Source organism: Corythoichthys intestinalis, chromosome 10 (assembly GCF_030265065.1).
Source record: "Corythoichthys intestinalis isolate RoL2023-P3 chromosome 10, ASM3026506v1, whole genome shotgun sequence".
Taxonomy (NCBI): Eukaryota; Metazoa; Chordata; class Actinopteri; order Syngnathiformes; family Syngnathidae; genus Corythoichthys; species Corythoichthys intestinalis.
In genome coordinates this window covers 36,243,752-36,260,657 of record NC_080404.1, presented here as the reverse complement: position 1 = coordinate 36,260,657, position 16,906 = coordinate 36,243,752, and the positions used below count along the sequence as shown (strand labels likewise).

The 16,906-nt window shown below is 39.2% G+C and overlaps 1 protein-coding gene across 6 annotated transcripts in view; it reads left to right on the top strand.

The window, feature by feature from the left end:
* Positions 1-16,906, top strand: part of LOC130922690 (potassium voltage-gated channel subfamily H member 1-like) — a 112,263-nt gene that overhangs the window by 3,106 nt on the left and 92,251 nt on the right. For 3 of the 6 annotated variants that reach the window (XM_057847606.1, XM_057847602.1, XM_057847601.1), the window contains exons 2-3: positions 5,838-5,864; positions 9,820-9,943. In XM_057847606.1, coding sequence (XP_057703589.1) covers positions 5,838-5,864; positions 9,820-9,943 — 151 coding nt within the window. Of the gene's footprint in view, positions 1-5,837; positions 5,865-9,816; positions 9,944-10,138; positions 10,243-16,906 lie in introns of those variants that run through there. The other 3 variants (XM_057847605.1, XM_057847604.1, XM_057847607.1) reach the window with 2 other exon arrangements.

Genomic DNA, 16,906 nt, shown 5'->3' with positions numbered 1-16,906 from the left:
ATGACATGTTTTATTGAAGTTGCTAAGCCTGTCGCGATATGCAATGAGTCCATTGATCGCACGACAAATAAAAATGAGGGCGGTAATTTTCATGGCTGCGTTTTATTGCTGCGTGCGTGCGTGCGTGCCAATGGCATATGACACTCCAGTTCCTTTCTCTCATCAACACGCTGTAGAATTAAAGTTCAGACATACAAAATAAGAAAACACATCTATATTAAACACTGTAAACTATAGCATTGCTACATTGAGGTGAATAGGGGAAAAAAGTCAATCTACTTTGGCCTGCTATAAAACGCTGGCAGTCTTCTCCAAAACACAAACTTGCAGTTAAAAGGTGACACTTCAAGCATGAAAAATCGCTGGTTAACAGCATTTGCAAACGAAAAAATGTCCCAAAAAAAATCTATTACCGACACCACATGCAATGAAAAAAAGCTTTTTTTGCGGAGTGTAAAGCTTAAGTTAGCTGTTTAGCGAACGTACTTCCGGTGAAAATTTTAAAATAAAAGCATGTCATGTTCGTCATATAAATAATGATTTCTGGAGTTAATCCTACATATTTCAGAATTGAGATTCTACACTAAGAATACCTTTATAATGACACCCTTTATGAAAAATCTGACTGGCAATATATAATTTTGTTTAATTATTATAATACTATTATATATAGTACTTTACTATAATATTAATGCTAAGTATTTTTTTAAGAATTGTTTTGAATCATGTTGGAAAGGCGAAGTCAGTGTTCTGAATCTGTTTACATTCCATTCTTTTGCACAAGTAAATGCTATCAGCATTTGAACTCATTGTTTATTCGTTATTTATTATTGTTATTTACGTGTTTATTTGTACTGTAATAAAGAATTTAAGCATTCCAAAGGTTTTTTGTGAATTGATAAGCTTGCTACATTAGTAAAAAAAAAAAAAATTAAATTATTAGATTAGTCGACTGATCTAGTCGGCTGACTAATCGGGAGAAAATTAGTCGTTTGGGACAGCCCTACTTATGACAGATGTCATTAAGTGTCAACTGGCAAATTATGTAAAGCGGTTTATGGTCCAGTGTGGCTTATTTGTTGATTTATTTGGTTTAATAGGCGACACTTTATTTGACAGAGGCGTCATAACACTGCCATAAGACTGTAATAATTTTGGCATGACACTATCATGGGCATTAATGAATGCTTATGACAGATGTCATTAAGCGTCATCCGGCAAATTATATCACTAAATCCATTTATGTCCAGCTTGGATTTTTTACATCCATTCAAAAGTGAGATAATTTTGCGCATGACACAAAATGATTTCTGTTATAAGCATTCATTAATGCTCTTGGCAGTGTCATGTCATAATTATAATGGTCTTATGACAGTTTTATGGCGCCACTGTCAAATAAAGTGTTACCAAATACTATAACTAGCAATTAATGAAACAACTGGAACAGTAACTGAAGAAATAATTATTACAGGACATGAATTTTGATTGTTAGTTACAACTGTAGCGCTGCAATGCTAGGAGGCATGTTGGACGACAACAGTGTTGACAGCAGGTGGCAGCAGAATTGACTTTCTCCCAAAGGGAGCAGTGATGGCCAAATAAAGCTTCTTGAAGCAATGAAGCTTTGCAGCCAATTGGTTCAAAATTTCATGGTGGTTCATTTTGTCTTATGAGATTCTTATGATGCCGCTGACAAATAATGTCGTGTCGGTTATTAAATATCCAATAACACAGTGAGGACAGCTGCGTCTTATAGTCCAGTGCGGCTCATCTATGAACAAATGCTGTTTTCGTAACAAATTTGGTGTGTGGTGGCGGCTTTTAGTCAGGTGCGCCTTATAGTCCGAAAATTACGGTACTTGTCAAATGTATTTTTCAATGGGGGAGGGGCGTTAAATACCTTAACTCATGACGCTGCCAACCTGGATTGGATGTCTGTCAGCTTGTATAGCACTGAAATATGATTATTCACTGCCAGCTCGCTGAGTTAAATAGAATATATTTCTAATTTTCTATCACCATCCATGGCAGCCAGTGACTTAAATGATAGTGAATCGCAAACTTGGAAACAATTTTACAGTTGCACAACTGCCAGCAGATGGCAGTGATGCACAATTCTAATAATGAGATCGTTCCAAACTGTCATCACTAACTGTTTTTTTTAGTAAATCAGAGTGGGTGAAATCAATCCTATCAGAACATCACTGGTTTAGATCCTCTTTTCAAGAAATCTGATGACTTTGATCGGGATGAATTAAAAATACTTAAATCCGTCTCAATTATCCATATGTGCCCCCATCACGTTGCGACAGAAGCAAATGGCCGTGAAATGAGCGTTGCCAAAATTCACAAAAAAGTGGATGCAAATCCATCCTTTTGAGACAAAAAGCCAACGCGACCTTGGGCGGTCTGCGGATTAGCCAACACTAAATCTGGACCTAAAGGGAGCCAAGAATACTAATCTGAAAAGAGCGCTCACTGCTAGAATGGATGGCTGCTACAAAGTCTCCCACTCTTTCATCAATTGTTTTGCCATCTTTTGTAACATTTCATGTTGTTGAGCAGTATTTTTATACTTCAGTCTTGGAAAATGGCTTGTCCACAGGTAGCATGGTTTTTGTAAAACTGAACATCCTGCCCCCTCGCTTTAAAAAGAAATGAAAATTGAAATGCAACCTTAATAGTAAAAAAATCATCCGCACCTAACTGCATAAGTGTGTTTTCAAGCACATTCAAAATAATGCTAGACCTTTAGCTTTAGCGGGTGCGTTTCACGTTTACTCAAAACTCGGACATACAGATGAACACGGTCAAAGTGTTCAAGAAAGAACCTGCCCTGGAGGTGGAAGGAAAAAGTGGCGTAAAATTAACATCCTTAATGTTGTCTTCTGTCCGCGTTGTTGAATGTTGAATGGAACGACAGTATTTCGGCATGTAAAAACAAGCAAGTGAAAAGAGTCTGGGCGAGAAACAACACCAGAACCCTACAATGTAATTTTTTTTTTCTTTTTTAAATCATAAAATATTGGCAGCTGTGCTTTCCAGAATTTTACAATTAAGTTAACAAGAAAACTGTAAAATACGCATATAGACTGTATTGTGCTTCGGTAACGACAATACGTCATGTACTCTTAGATTTTTCACCCAAAAAAAATTGCAGTGATTGCGACTGCATGCCATGATGTTTAAAGAGATCCACAGATAGAAAGACTTGTAGTTCCTAAAATATAAACGTTATTATGAGTTTAAATTACTTGGTATTGAAACTCCTCTTGATGTTTTCGCTTTTATACAATTGGTAAAATTAGTTTAGCGACCTAATTAATTTAAGTCGCCATTGTTGACGTCGCAGAGCGGTGACATCACTGGGTTACGCTGCCGGACTTCCAGCGTATGACTCCAGCGACCGGAATATGTCTTCTGTTCAACCCTTTCAATTTGAACCCGAAAGAAACATGAACGAGCATGAGAGTACTGTCGATATTTCACAAAACAAGCAGCAAAAGCAAAATGAACAGGAAAGACGGGGAGACCAGACGAGATTATGACAAAACCGGTGTTCTGCCAAAATGTGCTACACCGGCGAAACGTCTACAAGAGGTGAATTTGACACCCAAAGCACTACCGAGCACTTTCAGCTTGTTATGTTTAAATGCATACAGACAGAACATACTAAAGATGCCTTAAGAAAATACTTAGACATAGTAATATCAAATAAGGGTGGTTTAAATACGCTACGTAATGTGGTCAACAGATCAACAATCTGCTTTAAAGCTACCACGAGAAAACACAATGCTTAAAAGTATGAGAGGGAAACACATGAACAAAGTATTTTGAGGTGATGAAAAGGTGATAAAAGACGCAATAAAAACACAAATAGTAAGTACATTGGTACCTCGACATACGATCGCTTTGACACATGATATTTTCGACATCCTACGTAAAATTTGACTCGCCATTTGTTTCTACATACGACACCATGCCCAAAATACGACAATTTACGACAGCACTGCAGTTTCCCACAAGATGGGTGCACGGCAGATTTCCTTGTGAGCGAAATCAACAAGTTCCAAGAATGTTAGTGCAGGTGGTGAAAAAAGGAATAAGGTAAGGCTTACCATTGAAATGAAGATGGAAATGACAGAAAAATATGATCGTGGTGTGCACGTCCGTGAACTGGCTTGACAATCCGGCCGTAGAATGTCTACGAACTTGACGGTCCTCCTCCGATCTCCGTTCGCCAGTCTTTATAAGTTAAGGTGACAATTATTATTGTGGTAATATCGCCAAAAATCGCCTGCTTCGTCAGGTTTTTAATCATTTATTTCATACCTTGTGCAACACAACATGCCTACTGTCCGCCGCAGCTGAACAAAGTCAAAGTAAAAAGTCCTTTTTCACTCTGGCACATCGGCCACGTGGTGCGTTCAGTTACACCACGCAAAAGGACATCCGCCCCATTAGAACCCGTTTCGTTACATTATTAAAGGTATAATTATTACTATGATCATTCCAATTATTCCAATTTTTATGCATTATGTATTTGTTTTGCTCTGTGTAATTGCTATTTGCAATAGCACCAGCAGCATTTATTTAGGCTTTAGTGTAGGTTTTCAGGTTGTGGAATGTATTAATGGAATTATTATGTAATCTTTTGGGAAAATCCTGCTCGACATACAACCATTTCGCCTTACAAACAAGGTCCTGGAATAAATTCACTTTGTATGTAGAGGTACCACTGTACTCACCGCTTTTAACCCATGTGCGCATGTGTTGGATGTCTCACCGGATAGAGGGAATTGCAGAACACCGGTAATGTTTGTCTAGTGACAATGACAAACTACGTCATCACCCCGAGCGTCCATTGCGCGCATAAAAAATGGTGCCCTCCGTAGATCAAAACATCTACTGAATATTCTTGATTTTTATATTAATGGCAATATTTTATGTGTTTCTAATAACATATTTTAGTGAAAGAGAACTATTATGGCTTATTAGAACCTAAAAGTCTTTAAGTCTGAGGTTCCTTTAAGAACTACAAATTGCGTGACGTCATATCCATGCTTAGTTCTTTCAGATTCAGTCCACAGTTGTTAGCTTCACCTCTAGCATCGATGTTGAAATCTAGCCCAAACCACTGTAGATCAAACTGACTTGAAAGTCAGGTTGGCTTGTGGTCTCATTTTTTGTTCTTTCCCCCTCTCACCTGAGATTTTAACCCACACCATCATCTTGGCAGTCTAGCATGTTGACTAGTGAGTGACTGAAGCCCAGTTGGAACACGTGCTGTGAGTGTAGACGCTTAGAAAAAGCTTTCTGCCTGAGAACCTAAAAGAGTGTGCTGGCAAGTAACGCTAGACTTGGCTTTTGACTCAGTAGTCAGCACTGCCATGGTGCTAGTGTGGGTTCATATCCGGCACAGAGAGGTGAGGATGAGAAAGGCAGTACAGTGATGTTACCTTGTGACCATTTGCACATGGACACTCATTTGCAGCTGTTACATTGTAGCTAAGTGTCAATGCAAAGTGGAGGATTATTGTTAAAAAAAAAAAAATTGTGTTAATATCGCTCACTTATCCTCATTTTATTTTACTTACTCGCTGCCATTCATGATCATATGTCTATCATTTTCACAGCTGCCGAATTATTTCGATGCTCTTTAATATAATAATCTAAATAGTTTGAAAAATATCACAATATGATCACAATTGTCGATCCACGTTTTTTGTTTGTGGGCACATTCCATATCTTTTTTTCCTTTTGCTCACTCACTCATTCAACCCGATGTTTGTCATATGAATCTGTTAACTCTTGTTTTTCTTTTTCACTAATTTCAGTTTGGACACTGTCACATAGACAGACAGGTACTACGATCTAAAACACCTTCTTATGTTTTCCTTGCCCTCCCTTCTCATTAAAATGTTCTATACCAAATGTTGTTAATTTACAAAGTGCTGTAGTCATTTGAAAACAAGAGTAAGCGATTTGGATTTCCCAAGAGTAACATCCATCTGATCATTGTAAATAACACATTGGCATGGAACATCTTGTGCATTGTCATCAATTTATTTGGATGTGATAGAAGTGTGTTTTTATGTATGTGAGTGTACTTGTGTTCATTCGTGTTATGAAATTGAACGTTTCCTTCCTGTCCCTTTCCATGTATGGTTAAAGTTATTGTCTCCGAGCCATTCGCATATTCAATATGAGTAAGTGTAGCTCCGAGGTGCTGATCACCTTTTTAATATGTAAAACAGGTCATGTTAAAATCCGCCGCCTCCTTTTTTTTTATGACCTTTAAACTAATGACTGCAATTATTGGTATTTGCAGACAAATGAGCAGCCGCGTCGATTATCCTCGATGATCCTTCCCTATTTAGCCGTTAAAAAAAAAATTCAAGCTCTGACGAGAAATTGTCAGTTTGTCGACCTTACACGTAATGAAGCATCATGGGGGCTAATGAACACTGAGCAAGTGGATGGTGGGCTCTAAAAGCAAAGATTACAGATTTTTCCATGGAATACTTATAACTGTAGACAAGTCATAGAACACTACAATGAGATTTGCCTGTTTTTTTTACCTTTAGTGATGGCTAGCATTGACACAAATTCAAATAAAAAGCAAACAAATGTTGCAGATGTGCGACTTGTTATTGGTGCTCCTCTCCGAGACACAAAATACAATACCCTATTGGCCCGAATATAAGACGGCCCTGATTATAAGACGACCCCCTCTTTTTCAAGACTCAAATTTGTAAAAAGACTTTTTGAACACCAAATTAATTTTTATACAGAAAATAATTACAGTACATCGGAAACAAATGATTATAACAACATATTTGAGAGAAAAAGCATGTTATTTTGCCTCATTCAAATCCTAATATCTGAACATTTAAATATGCAATAAAATAATGCAAACTGGTTAAACTTGAGAGTAGCTGAGATCTGTCATGACAGAACATCGCTTCAATGATATCTGTCGCTATCTAGCGTCGTGAATGGGTATAATGTCTAGACCGCGAATGTATGACAACCCCCTCTTTTTCAGTCTTATTTCAATGCAAAAAACACCGTCTTATACTCCGGCCAATACGGTATTAAATCATTGGCTACGATCATTTGCTCCCAGGCGCTCTCAGTTTAAGTGGACTGGACATCTATTGCCGCCAATGGCTTAAGGCCATATCCACACGTAGCAGGGCTTTTTAAAAACGAGTATTTTGCCCCTTCCGTCAAGAAAAAAAAACCCCTCAACATCCACACCACCTCCTTTGTAGGAAAAATATCATCCACACTCAACCACATAAGTGCGTTTAAAAAATTTTTTTTTTTTTTAAACATATTTCTTGATGTGCATTCAAGCACAGAGTGAATAACAAAAAGTAAAATGGTTTAATGATCGTATTTTGTCTGTTTAGCCCTTGTCTTGTGAGATATTCGTGATCCGTTAGCATGTTAGCACGGGTTGTTATCGCGCGCGGTCATTTATGTGTTTATAAATGGGTATTATATACGTCATTGATATATTTGCGATTAGGCATGTGCTGGTACAATATTCTGATGGTATGATAACCTTAAGCCAAAATATCACGGTTTCACAGTATCACTGTAATGCAATTAAAAAATGTGTTACTTTGGGATATCTGGGTTTAAAAAAAAGTTAAAGTTAAAATAAAGTTAAAAAATAACAAAATATTCAAGATATATTTAAAATAAATGTAGTCCTTAATAGGAGTGGGAACCTCTTGGTACCTCACGATACGATACGACTTGCGATACAAAGCTCACGATAACGATGATCTGACGATATGGCGATACAACGATTATCGATACATTGGTCAGGAAATCCTTCGAGGATATTCTACAAATAACTAATATAAAGAAAAGCAAGCTTCTGCTGTGAATTGGAATGAGTTTATCACTAGTAGACGTCCAATCCATTTGAACTGGGAGGGTTGGCAGCGAATGATTCGCTGCCAACCCTCCCAGTTCAAATGGATTGAACGTCTATGGCCGGTAATAGCAGCCAATGCTAGGCAATGAGGTAATTTTGGGTCCTTTAAGGTCATTTTGCTGTTGATTTTCAGTTACTTCCTGTTGATTTTGGGCTATTTTATGGGTGGGTCTCTTCGTGTTTATTTTGAGTTACAGAACAGGAAGTGACTTGGTAATCACCCAAATGAATAGGCAGTGACTCAAACTCAACAGAAAATGACCTGTATATGCCCTAAAATGAACAGCAACTGATGTGTAAATGCCCTGAAAATCGGACAGAATGACTGTGAATGCTCCGGTTTCGAATGAACGAACATTCCCAGTCTAAATGGATTGGGCATCGAGCACCGTCAATGCAGCCTTAGAGTTAACAGAGACACTATTATGATGGAAGATTTTGGTAGCAACTTGTTCGTTCATTTTTATTTTTATTTTAGACATTGACACCTTTTTAAAACGATATCTCGATTCTTGGCAGGAGCATATCGATAACCTTTTGCGATACAAAGTATCACGATATATCACCATTTCGATATTTTGTCACACCCCTAGTCCTTAAGGTGAACCTAAACCCACAGCCACAGCTCAACATTATTACCATCAGAACAAAAATAATTGAATTATTTCCCATAAAAAGCACGTGTGTATGACTCGTATCATGTTTACATTATACACACACTCTTTTTCTCAACACAGGCAGTTACCGCCACGTTTTACCACCGCTAGACACACTAAACTCTCGTAGCTGATGGGAGACGTTCATGACAGTGTTTACTAACCTTTCATTTTGTATGAATCCAAAATCATATTGCCTCCTCGGCAGCCACTTTCCGCAAACATGTTTTACATGTCGGTTGGCCCCCGTCCTTTAAGTCGCGGCTGTCTGCAACCTTTCTGTAGCCGAATTATTCCCATACCAGCGATTTCGTTTTCTTCAATGGGGGAAAAAGTTCAGGAGTTTCACTTCCTACAGCCATCGTGTAGCACAGCTGACTCACTGACACTGAGCAACAACCTGTGGGGGAGTGTTGAATCTGACAGCTGCAAGCGAGGGATTTCTCCATGCATTTTTGGGACATAAAAAATAGCTAATACCTTAGGGATAATATGACAGAAAATATATGCAGTTTTGAAACCTTGAGGTTTTCATACCACCTTATACCTTGAAATCGGTAATCGGCACATGTATATTTGCGATGTATATGTGAGTCTGTGAAATTCCAAATCCTCCGTGAGCATAAGCGCAGTCCCTGAATGTAAACTCGGGTCGCACAAAAGACTTTTGAACATTTTTTGTCGTGACGTTTCGTCTGTTAAAAAAGGCAAACCTCCGGTTATTAGTGTACACATGACGACGCAGAATTTGCAAATCTTCACTTTGGTCAGAGATTTAAAAAACCCTTGTTTTTAATACCCAAAATGTGCGTCTGTGTAGAAAAAGTTCTTTTTGCAAGATAACCTGCTACGTATAGACATGGCCTTAATAGTAGTTGCACAACAGGGATTAAAAACAGAAATTGCAGGTAGACTTGTTTTTTGGGTTATTTTAGTTTCCACGCATTCCCTGCTAACGGTGATCAATGGAATGTGTCTTTGTGGAGGTAAAGACATTTTCTTTGAACTGCTTCTTAACTCCTTTTTAGGTTTTTTTTGTTGTTGTGTCCCACTCCTACCCCCTACCCCTTCTATAATATCCACTAATATTTACCTTTGATGTCAATCAACGGCAAATATTTCCAACCTCTTTAACTCAAGTGTTGAGGCGATGCCGGCGTTAACCCCTTAAGTGTGGTTTTTGTCTTTTTTTCTTTGTGGGCGTTGCAGACACCAACTTTGTGCTGGGCAACGCACAGATCGTCGACTGGCCCATCGTTTACAGCAACGACGGATTCTGCAAATTGTCGGGGTATCACAGGGCGGAGGTCATGCAGAAGAGCAGCACCTGCAGGTAGGCCACGGTCACTGAAAAGAAAAAGTAGGCTGTTCAAATGCCAGATTTTTAAATATTTGAGTGATCGCAGGCATCGTTTGTCGCCAAATGTGATACGGCAGCCGCAGCCCCAATTACTGAGAGCTTTTCAAATGAATAATAGATCTCACTGTTGTTGATCGACAAAATGGAGACCATACGTCATCATTTCAGTGGTCCCTCAGCGGCGCGGCGTGCCAATTAGAAGCAAGTCTCAGGATTTCTTAGCAGCATGAGTGGAGGATCGTCTAGCAGTAAAAGAAATCCATACAAATACGGTATATGTTTCTGTACTAAACATTTTTTCAATATTTTTATATGCATCTTATCGACAAGTCTTAAGTGGAGACTTGTAAAATAATTTAATAGAACAAAGCTGTCAAATGGTGAACAATTTAGCCATTTTTGTAGTAACATGTAGTTGTCCTAGTAGTGTGCAGAATCTGTGCAAACTAGCCTTTAAATATGTACCGTATTTTTCGGACTATAAGTCGCAGTTTTTTTTCATAGTTTGGCTGGAGGTGCGACTTATACTCTGGAGCGACTTATGTGTGAAATGACTGACACTTTATTATATCATTTCACATATTATTTTGCTGTTTTGGAGTGGTAAACTTGTTAGCATGTTCTTTTTGCTATAGTTATCTGAATAACTCCTAATAGCTACAGTGGGGCGAATAAGTATTTAGTCAACCACTAATTGTGCAAGTTCTCCCACTTGAAAATATTAGCGAGGCCTGTAATTGTCAGCATGGGTAAACATCAACCATGAGAGACAGAATGTGGAAAAAAAAACCCAGAAAATTACATTGTTTGATTTTTAAAGAATTTATTTGCAAATCATGGTGGAAAATAAGTATTTGGTCAATACCGAACGTTTATCTCAATACTTTGTTATGTACCCTTTGCTGGCAATAACGAAGGCCAAAGTTTTCTGTAACTCTTCACAAGCTTTTCACACACTGTTGCTGGTATTTTAGCCCATTTCTCCATGCAGATCTCCTCTAGAGAAGTGATTTTTTGGGGCTGTCGTTGGGCAACACGGACTTTCAACTCCCTCCACAGATTTTCTATGGGGTTGCGATCTGGAAACTGGCTAGGCCACTCCAGGACCTTGAAATGCTTCTTACGAAGCCACTCCTTTGTTGCCCTGGCTGTGTGTTTGGGATCATTGTCATGCTGAAAGACCCAGCCACGTTTCATCTTCAATGCCCTTGCTGAAGGAAGGAGATTTTCACTCAAAATCTCTATAGATACATGGCCCCATTCATTCTTTCCTTTACACAGATCAGTCGTCCTGGTCCCTTTGCAGAAAAACAGCCCCAAAGCACAATGTTTCCACCCCCATGCTTCACAGTGGGTATGGTGCAATTCAGTATTCTTTTTCCTCCAAACACGAGAACATGTGTTTCTACCAAAAAGTTCTATTTTGGTTTCATCTGACCATAACACATTCTTCCAGTCGTCCTCTGGATCATCCAAATGCTCTCTAGCGAACCGCAGACAGGCCCGGACGTGTACTTTCTTCAGCAGGGGGCCACGTCTGGCAGTGCAGGATTTGAGTCCTTGGCAGCGCATTGTGTTACTGATAGTAGCCTTTGTTACTGTGGTCCCAGCTCTCTGTAGGTCATTCACTAGGTCCCCTCGTGTGGTTCTGGGATTTTTGCTCACCGTTCTTGTTATCAGTTCGACACTATGGGGTGAGGAGGGAGTTGAAAGTCCGTGTTGCCCAACGACAGCCCCAAAACATCACTGCTCTAGAGGAGATCTGCATGGAGGAATGGGCCAAAATACCAGCAACGGTGTGTGAAAAGCTTGTGAAGAGTTACAGAAAACGTTTGGCCTCCGTTAATGCCAACAAAGGGTACATAGCAAAGTATTGAGATGAACTTTGGGTATTGATCAAATACTTATTTTCCAACACGCTTTGCAAATAAATTCTTTAAAAATCAAAAAAGTGTCATTTTCTGTTTTTTTTCCCACATTCTGTCTCTCATAGTTGAGGTTTACCCAAATTGACAATTACAGGCCTCTTTAATATTTTCAAGTGGGAGCACTTGCACAATTAGTGGTTGACTAAATACTTATTTGCCCCACTGTATGTTACGTTTAGTGCTGCAACGGTTAAACGATTAACTTCAGTATTCGATTGAAAAAAATATTTGAACTAAATTTTTTTCTTTGAGTATTTGTTTAATTAAATTGGCGTTGTAATGGTTTATTTTGAAAGTGTTTGCATTAAGTTTTATTCATTAGGGTGGATACACTGCCATCTGGTCTGCCTCATTTCACATGGCTGAATCCAACTGCTCCCTGTTAAAACCAATGTAAGCTCAGTTTTTGTTTGAGCTAATTTTTTGCATTCATAATTTAGTTTTTAGGTATATTTAGCCGTTTTTTGTGGGAATATGTGTCAGAAACATTTGTTAAGAGCACTTAAAAACTGTTAGCATTTTATAGCATTGAAGCTAGCGGACTTTTGCTATGTAAGTTAGCCAATTGTTCTTTTGTTATATATATATATATATCCTCATTTTTAATTTTGTTTTTTAAATACCGTTTGAGGCTCAGCTCAGGTATTTGAATTTTTCATGCTCCTTATCTGATTACTCGATAATTCAAACTAACTAGTTCATCGATTAATCGACTACTAAAATAATCAATAGCTGCAGCCCCCATTAACCCCCATTAACATACCAGACACGTTTGCATTTCGTTGTTCATGAATCATGTAACATTATCATACTGTACACTTATTTAGCATGTTGTTCTCTATTGTATTTTTATTTTGATTGCCTTTCAAGATGACATATCCGTTCTATTTGTTAGATTTTATCAAGTAAAATTCCCCCAAAAATGCGACTTATACTCTAGTGCGACTTATATGTTTTTTTTCCCTCTCCATTGCGCGTTTTTGGGCTGGTGCGACTTATACTCAGGTGCGACTTATAGTCCGAAAAATACGGTAAATCATCCTTCTAAAACCTCATCTCACGGACCGAGCAGCAATTTTGGGAAGGTTTTTGACATGTACTATATCTGACATACTCGCAGGTTAAAGTATTATTAGTACTAGGAGTGGGAACCTCTTGGTACCTCACGATACGATACGGTTTGCGATACAAAGCTCACGATAATGATGATCTGACGATATGGCGATACTACGAATATCGATACATTGGTGAGGAAATCATTCTAGGATATTCTAAAAACAACTAATAAACAGAAAAAAAGCTTCTGCTGTGAAGTGGAATGAGTTTATCACTATTAGACTTCCAATCCATTTGAAGTGGGAGGGTGGCAGCGAATGAACATTCGTTCATTCGCTGCCATCCCTCCCACTTCAAACGGATCGAACGTCTATGGCCAGTAGTAGCAGCCAATGCCAGGCAATGAGGTAATTATGGGCCATTTAAGGTCATTTACCTGTTGATTTTCAGTTACTTCCTGTTGATTTTGGGGTATTTTATGGGTCGCTTCCTGTTTATTTTGTGTTACTAAACAGAAAGTGACCTGGGAATCACCTAAATGATTAGGCAGTGACTCAAACCCAACTAGAAATGACCTGTAAATGAACAGCAAGTGACCTGTAAATGTCCCGAAAATCGGACAGAATGACTGCGAATGCTTTGGTTTCGAATGAACAAACGTTCCCAGTCTTAAATGGATTGGGCGTCGAGCACCGTCAATGGCAGCCTTAGAGTTATTTGAGACACTGGAAGACTCAACTTGTTGGTTGCTTTTTTTTTTTTTTTTTTTTTTTTTTTAACATTGACACATTTTTAAAACGATATCTTGATTCTTGGCAGGAGCATCTCGATAACCTTTTGGGATACAAAGTATCATGATACAGTGAGGCAAATAAGTATTTAGTCAACCCCCAATTGTGCAAGTTCTCCTACTTGAAAAGATTAGAGAGGCCTGTAATTGTCAACATGGGTAAACATCAACCATGAGAGACAGAATGTGGAAAAAAAAAATCTGAAAATCACATTGTTTGATTTTTAAAGAATTTATTTCCAAATTAGAGTGGAAAATAAGTATTTGGTCACCTACAAACAAGCAAGATTTCTGGCTGTCAAAGAGGTCTAACTTCTTCTAACGAGGTCTAACGAGGCTCCACTCGTTACCTGTATTAATGGCACCTGTTTTAACTCATTATCGGTATAAAAGACACCTGTCCACAAGCTCAGTCAGTCACACTCCAAACTCCACTATGGCCAAGACCAGAGAGCTGTCGAAGGACACCAGAGACAAAATTGTAGACCTGCAGAAGGCTGGGAAGACTGAATCTGCAATAAGTAAAACGCTTGGTGTAAAGAAATCAACTGTGGGAGCAATTATTAGAAAATGGAAGACATGCAAGACCACTGATAATCTCCCTCGATCTGGGGCTCCATGCAATATCTCACCCTGTAGCGTCAAAATGATAACAAGAACGGTGAGCAAAAATCCCAGAACCACACGGGTGGACCGAGTGAATGACCTACAGAGAGCTGGGACCACAGTAACAAAGGCTACTAGCAGTAACACAATGCGCCGCCAGGGACTCAAATCCTGCACTGCCAGACGTGTCCCCCTCCTGAAGCAAATACACGTCCAGGCCCGTCTGCGGTTCGCTAGAGAGCATTTGGATGATCCAGAAGAGGACTGCGAGAATGTGTTATGGTCAGATGAAACCAAAATAGAACTTTTTGGTAGAAACACAGGTTCTCGTGTTTGGAGGAAAAAGAATACTGAATTGCACCATAACCACTGTGAAGCATGGGGGTGGAAACATCATGCCTTGGGGCTGTTTTTCTGCAAAGGGACCAGGACAACTGATTTGTGTAAAGGAAAGAATGAATGGGGCCATGTATCGAGAGATTTTGAGTGAAAATCTCCTTCCATCAGCAAGGGCATTTAAGATGAGACGTGGCTGGGTCTTTCAGCATGACAATGATCCCAAATACACAGCCAGGGCAACAAAAGAGTGGCTTCTTAAGAAGCATTTCAAGGTCCTGGAGTGGCTTAGCCAGTCTCCAGATCTCAACCCCATAGAAAATCTGTGGAGGGAGTTGAAAGTCCGTGTTGCCCAACTACAGCCCCAAAAACATCACTTCTCTAGAGGAGATCTGCATGGAGGAATGGGCCAAAATACCAGCAACAGTGTGTGAAAAGCTTGTGAAGAGTTACAGCAAACGTTTGGCCTCCGTTATTGCCACCAAAGGGTACATAACAAAGTATTGAGATGAACGCTTGGTATTGACCAAATACTTATTTTCTACCATGATTTGCAAATAAATTCTTTGAAAATCAAACAATGTAATTTTCTGGGTTTTTTTTCCACATTCTGTCTCTCATGGTTGAGTTTTACCCATGTTGACAATTACAGGCCTCTCTAATATTTTCAAGTGGGAGAACTTGCACAATTAGTGGTTGACTAAATACTTATTTGCCCCACTGTATATCACCATTTCGATATTTTGTCACACCCCTAGCAAGGATAGCGTGGTGCTATCCTTTTGTATTTGAGTGCCGGCAGCGAGGGCCGTCCCTTGTCGCTAAGGTGTTGCTATGTCAGTAACTCAAAAACTACGCAGTCAATTAAAAAAAATGTTTTGGTTATGTGACTTTTGAGACAGCGAATGATTCATTCAACAAATTTACCTGAGTAAAACACTCATGAATTGAAGTCTTCACCTGCCCTTTAAGTAAAACATATTTACAATTGTGTCATATCTGTATTCAAAATGTATTTGGCCTTTGTGTCAAAGTAAGATAGGCACGGAAAGTGAAAAATCGGGTCCAGAAAGAAACATGAAAAAAAAAAAAAAAACTCAAGCCACATTACTGCACAGTAGTTTCCTCCCTACTTTTTTTCATCTCGTCTATTTGGACTTTTTAAATAATTATGTACTACGCTGGGGTACTGTAAACTGTAAATCACCAATGAACGTAACAGATGAGAAAATCTGTGGTTGCTTGAAATCACATTCAAATTGGATGAAGATGTTCACACTGGAACATACTGTATGTTCATGCTTTTGTTTAGTTTGGAACAAAACAACAGTTATCATGATGAAGGGTCAAACTTGGCGGGAAACTTAAATGACAGGTCATTCTAATCCTGTGCGAAGTGGGTTTTAGTCGCAAGGGAAAAACTCATTGGCTGCCACCATTGCGGTCTTTCGCTGCCAGCCTCCCCCAGTCAAAATGGATGGGATGTCTATGGTACTTAAACATAATCATTCACTTCTATTGTTCTATTAGTCCACCGAACTGTCTTAGTTGTAAGGAAAAACTCATAAACTGGCCATCGACTAAATTCTCAAGCGGCTTTTCTTACGTGCATCTCAAGAAAAGAGCCACCGACGTGCGTTCAATTTATAGATTTTCATTTGGAATAAAAATAAAAGTGCGGCAATGAGACAGAACCTGCTGATGAAAGATGCGAGGGGGCCGGGCAAGACCCCCCATGGGGCACTGACGACATCGGGGATCGTTTTGCATTTCCTTTTTTGGGTCGGTGTGGACGCACAGCGTGTTGACTGTAACGTTTAACGAGCGTGGCGGGAAGCGCTACATTAATAGGATCACATCACGATGGGTCGCCGCCGCCAGATTTGCGAGTGGTGGGAGATTTCTCATGTTTTGTCACAGCCAGCACTGCTGATTTGGACCCTCGAGGGCTCCCACACAAGCTTCAGAACACTTGCCAGGACCAACACTGAATACACTCAAAAGTGTGTGCACTCCGATTCGTTCTAGGTTTATTTTTAGTTGGAAGTCCTTTTTTTGTCCTTAAATCACCTCACTGTACCTTTATATTGAAGCCCTGTGGAGTAAATTACACAATAACTGGGTGGATTTTTGGTCACCTAACTGTCGTCACTGGTGCAGTTAAAAACATAGTAGTTTAGGACTTCATGTCAATCAACTAAAAGTCACTGTAGGAAGTCT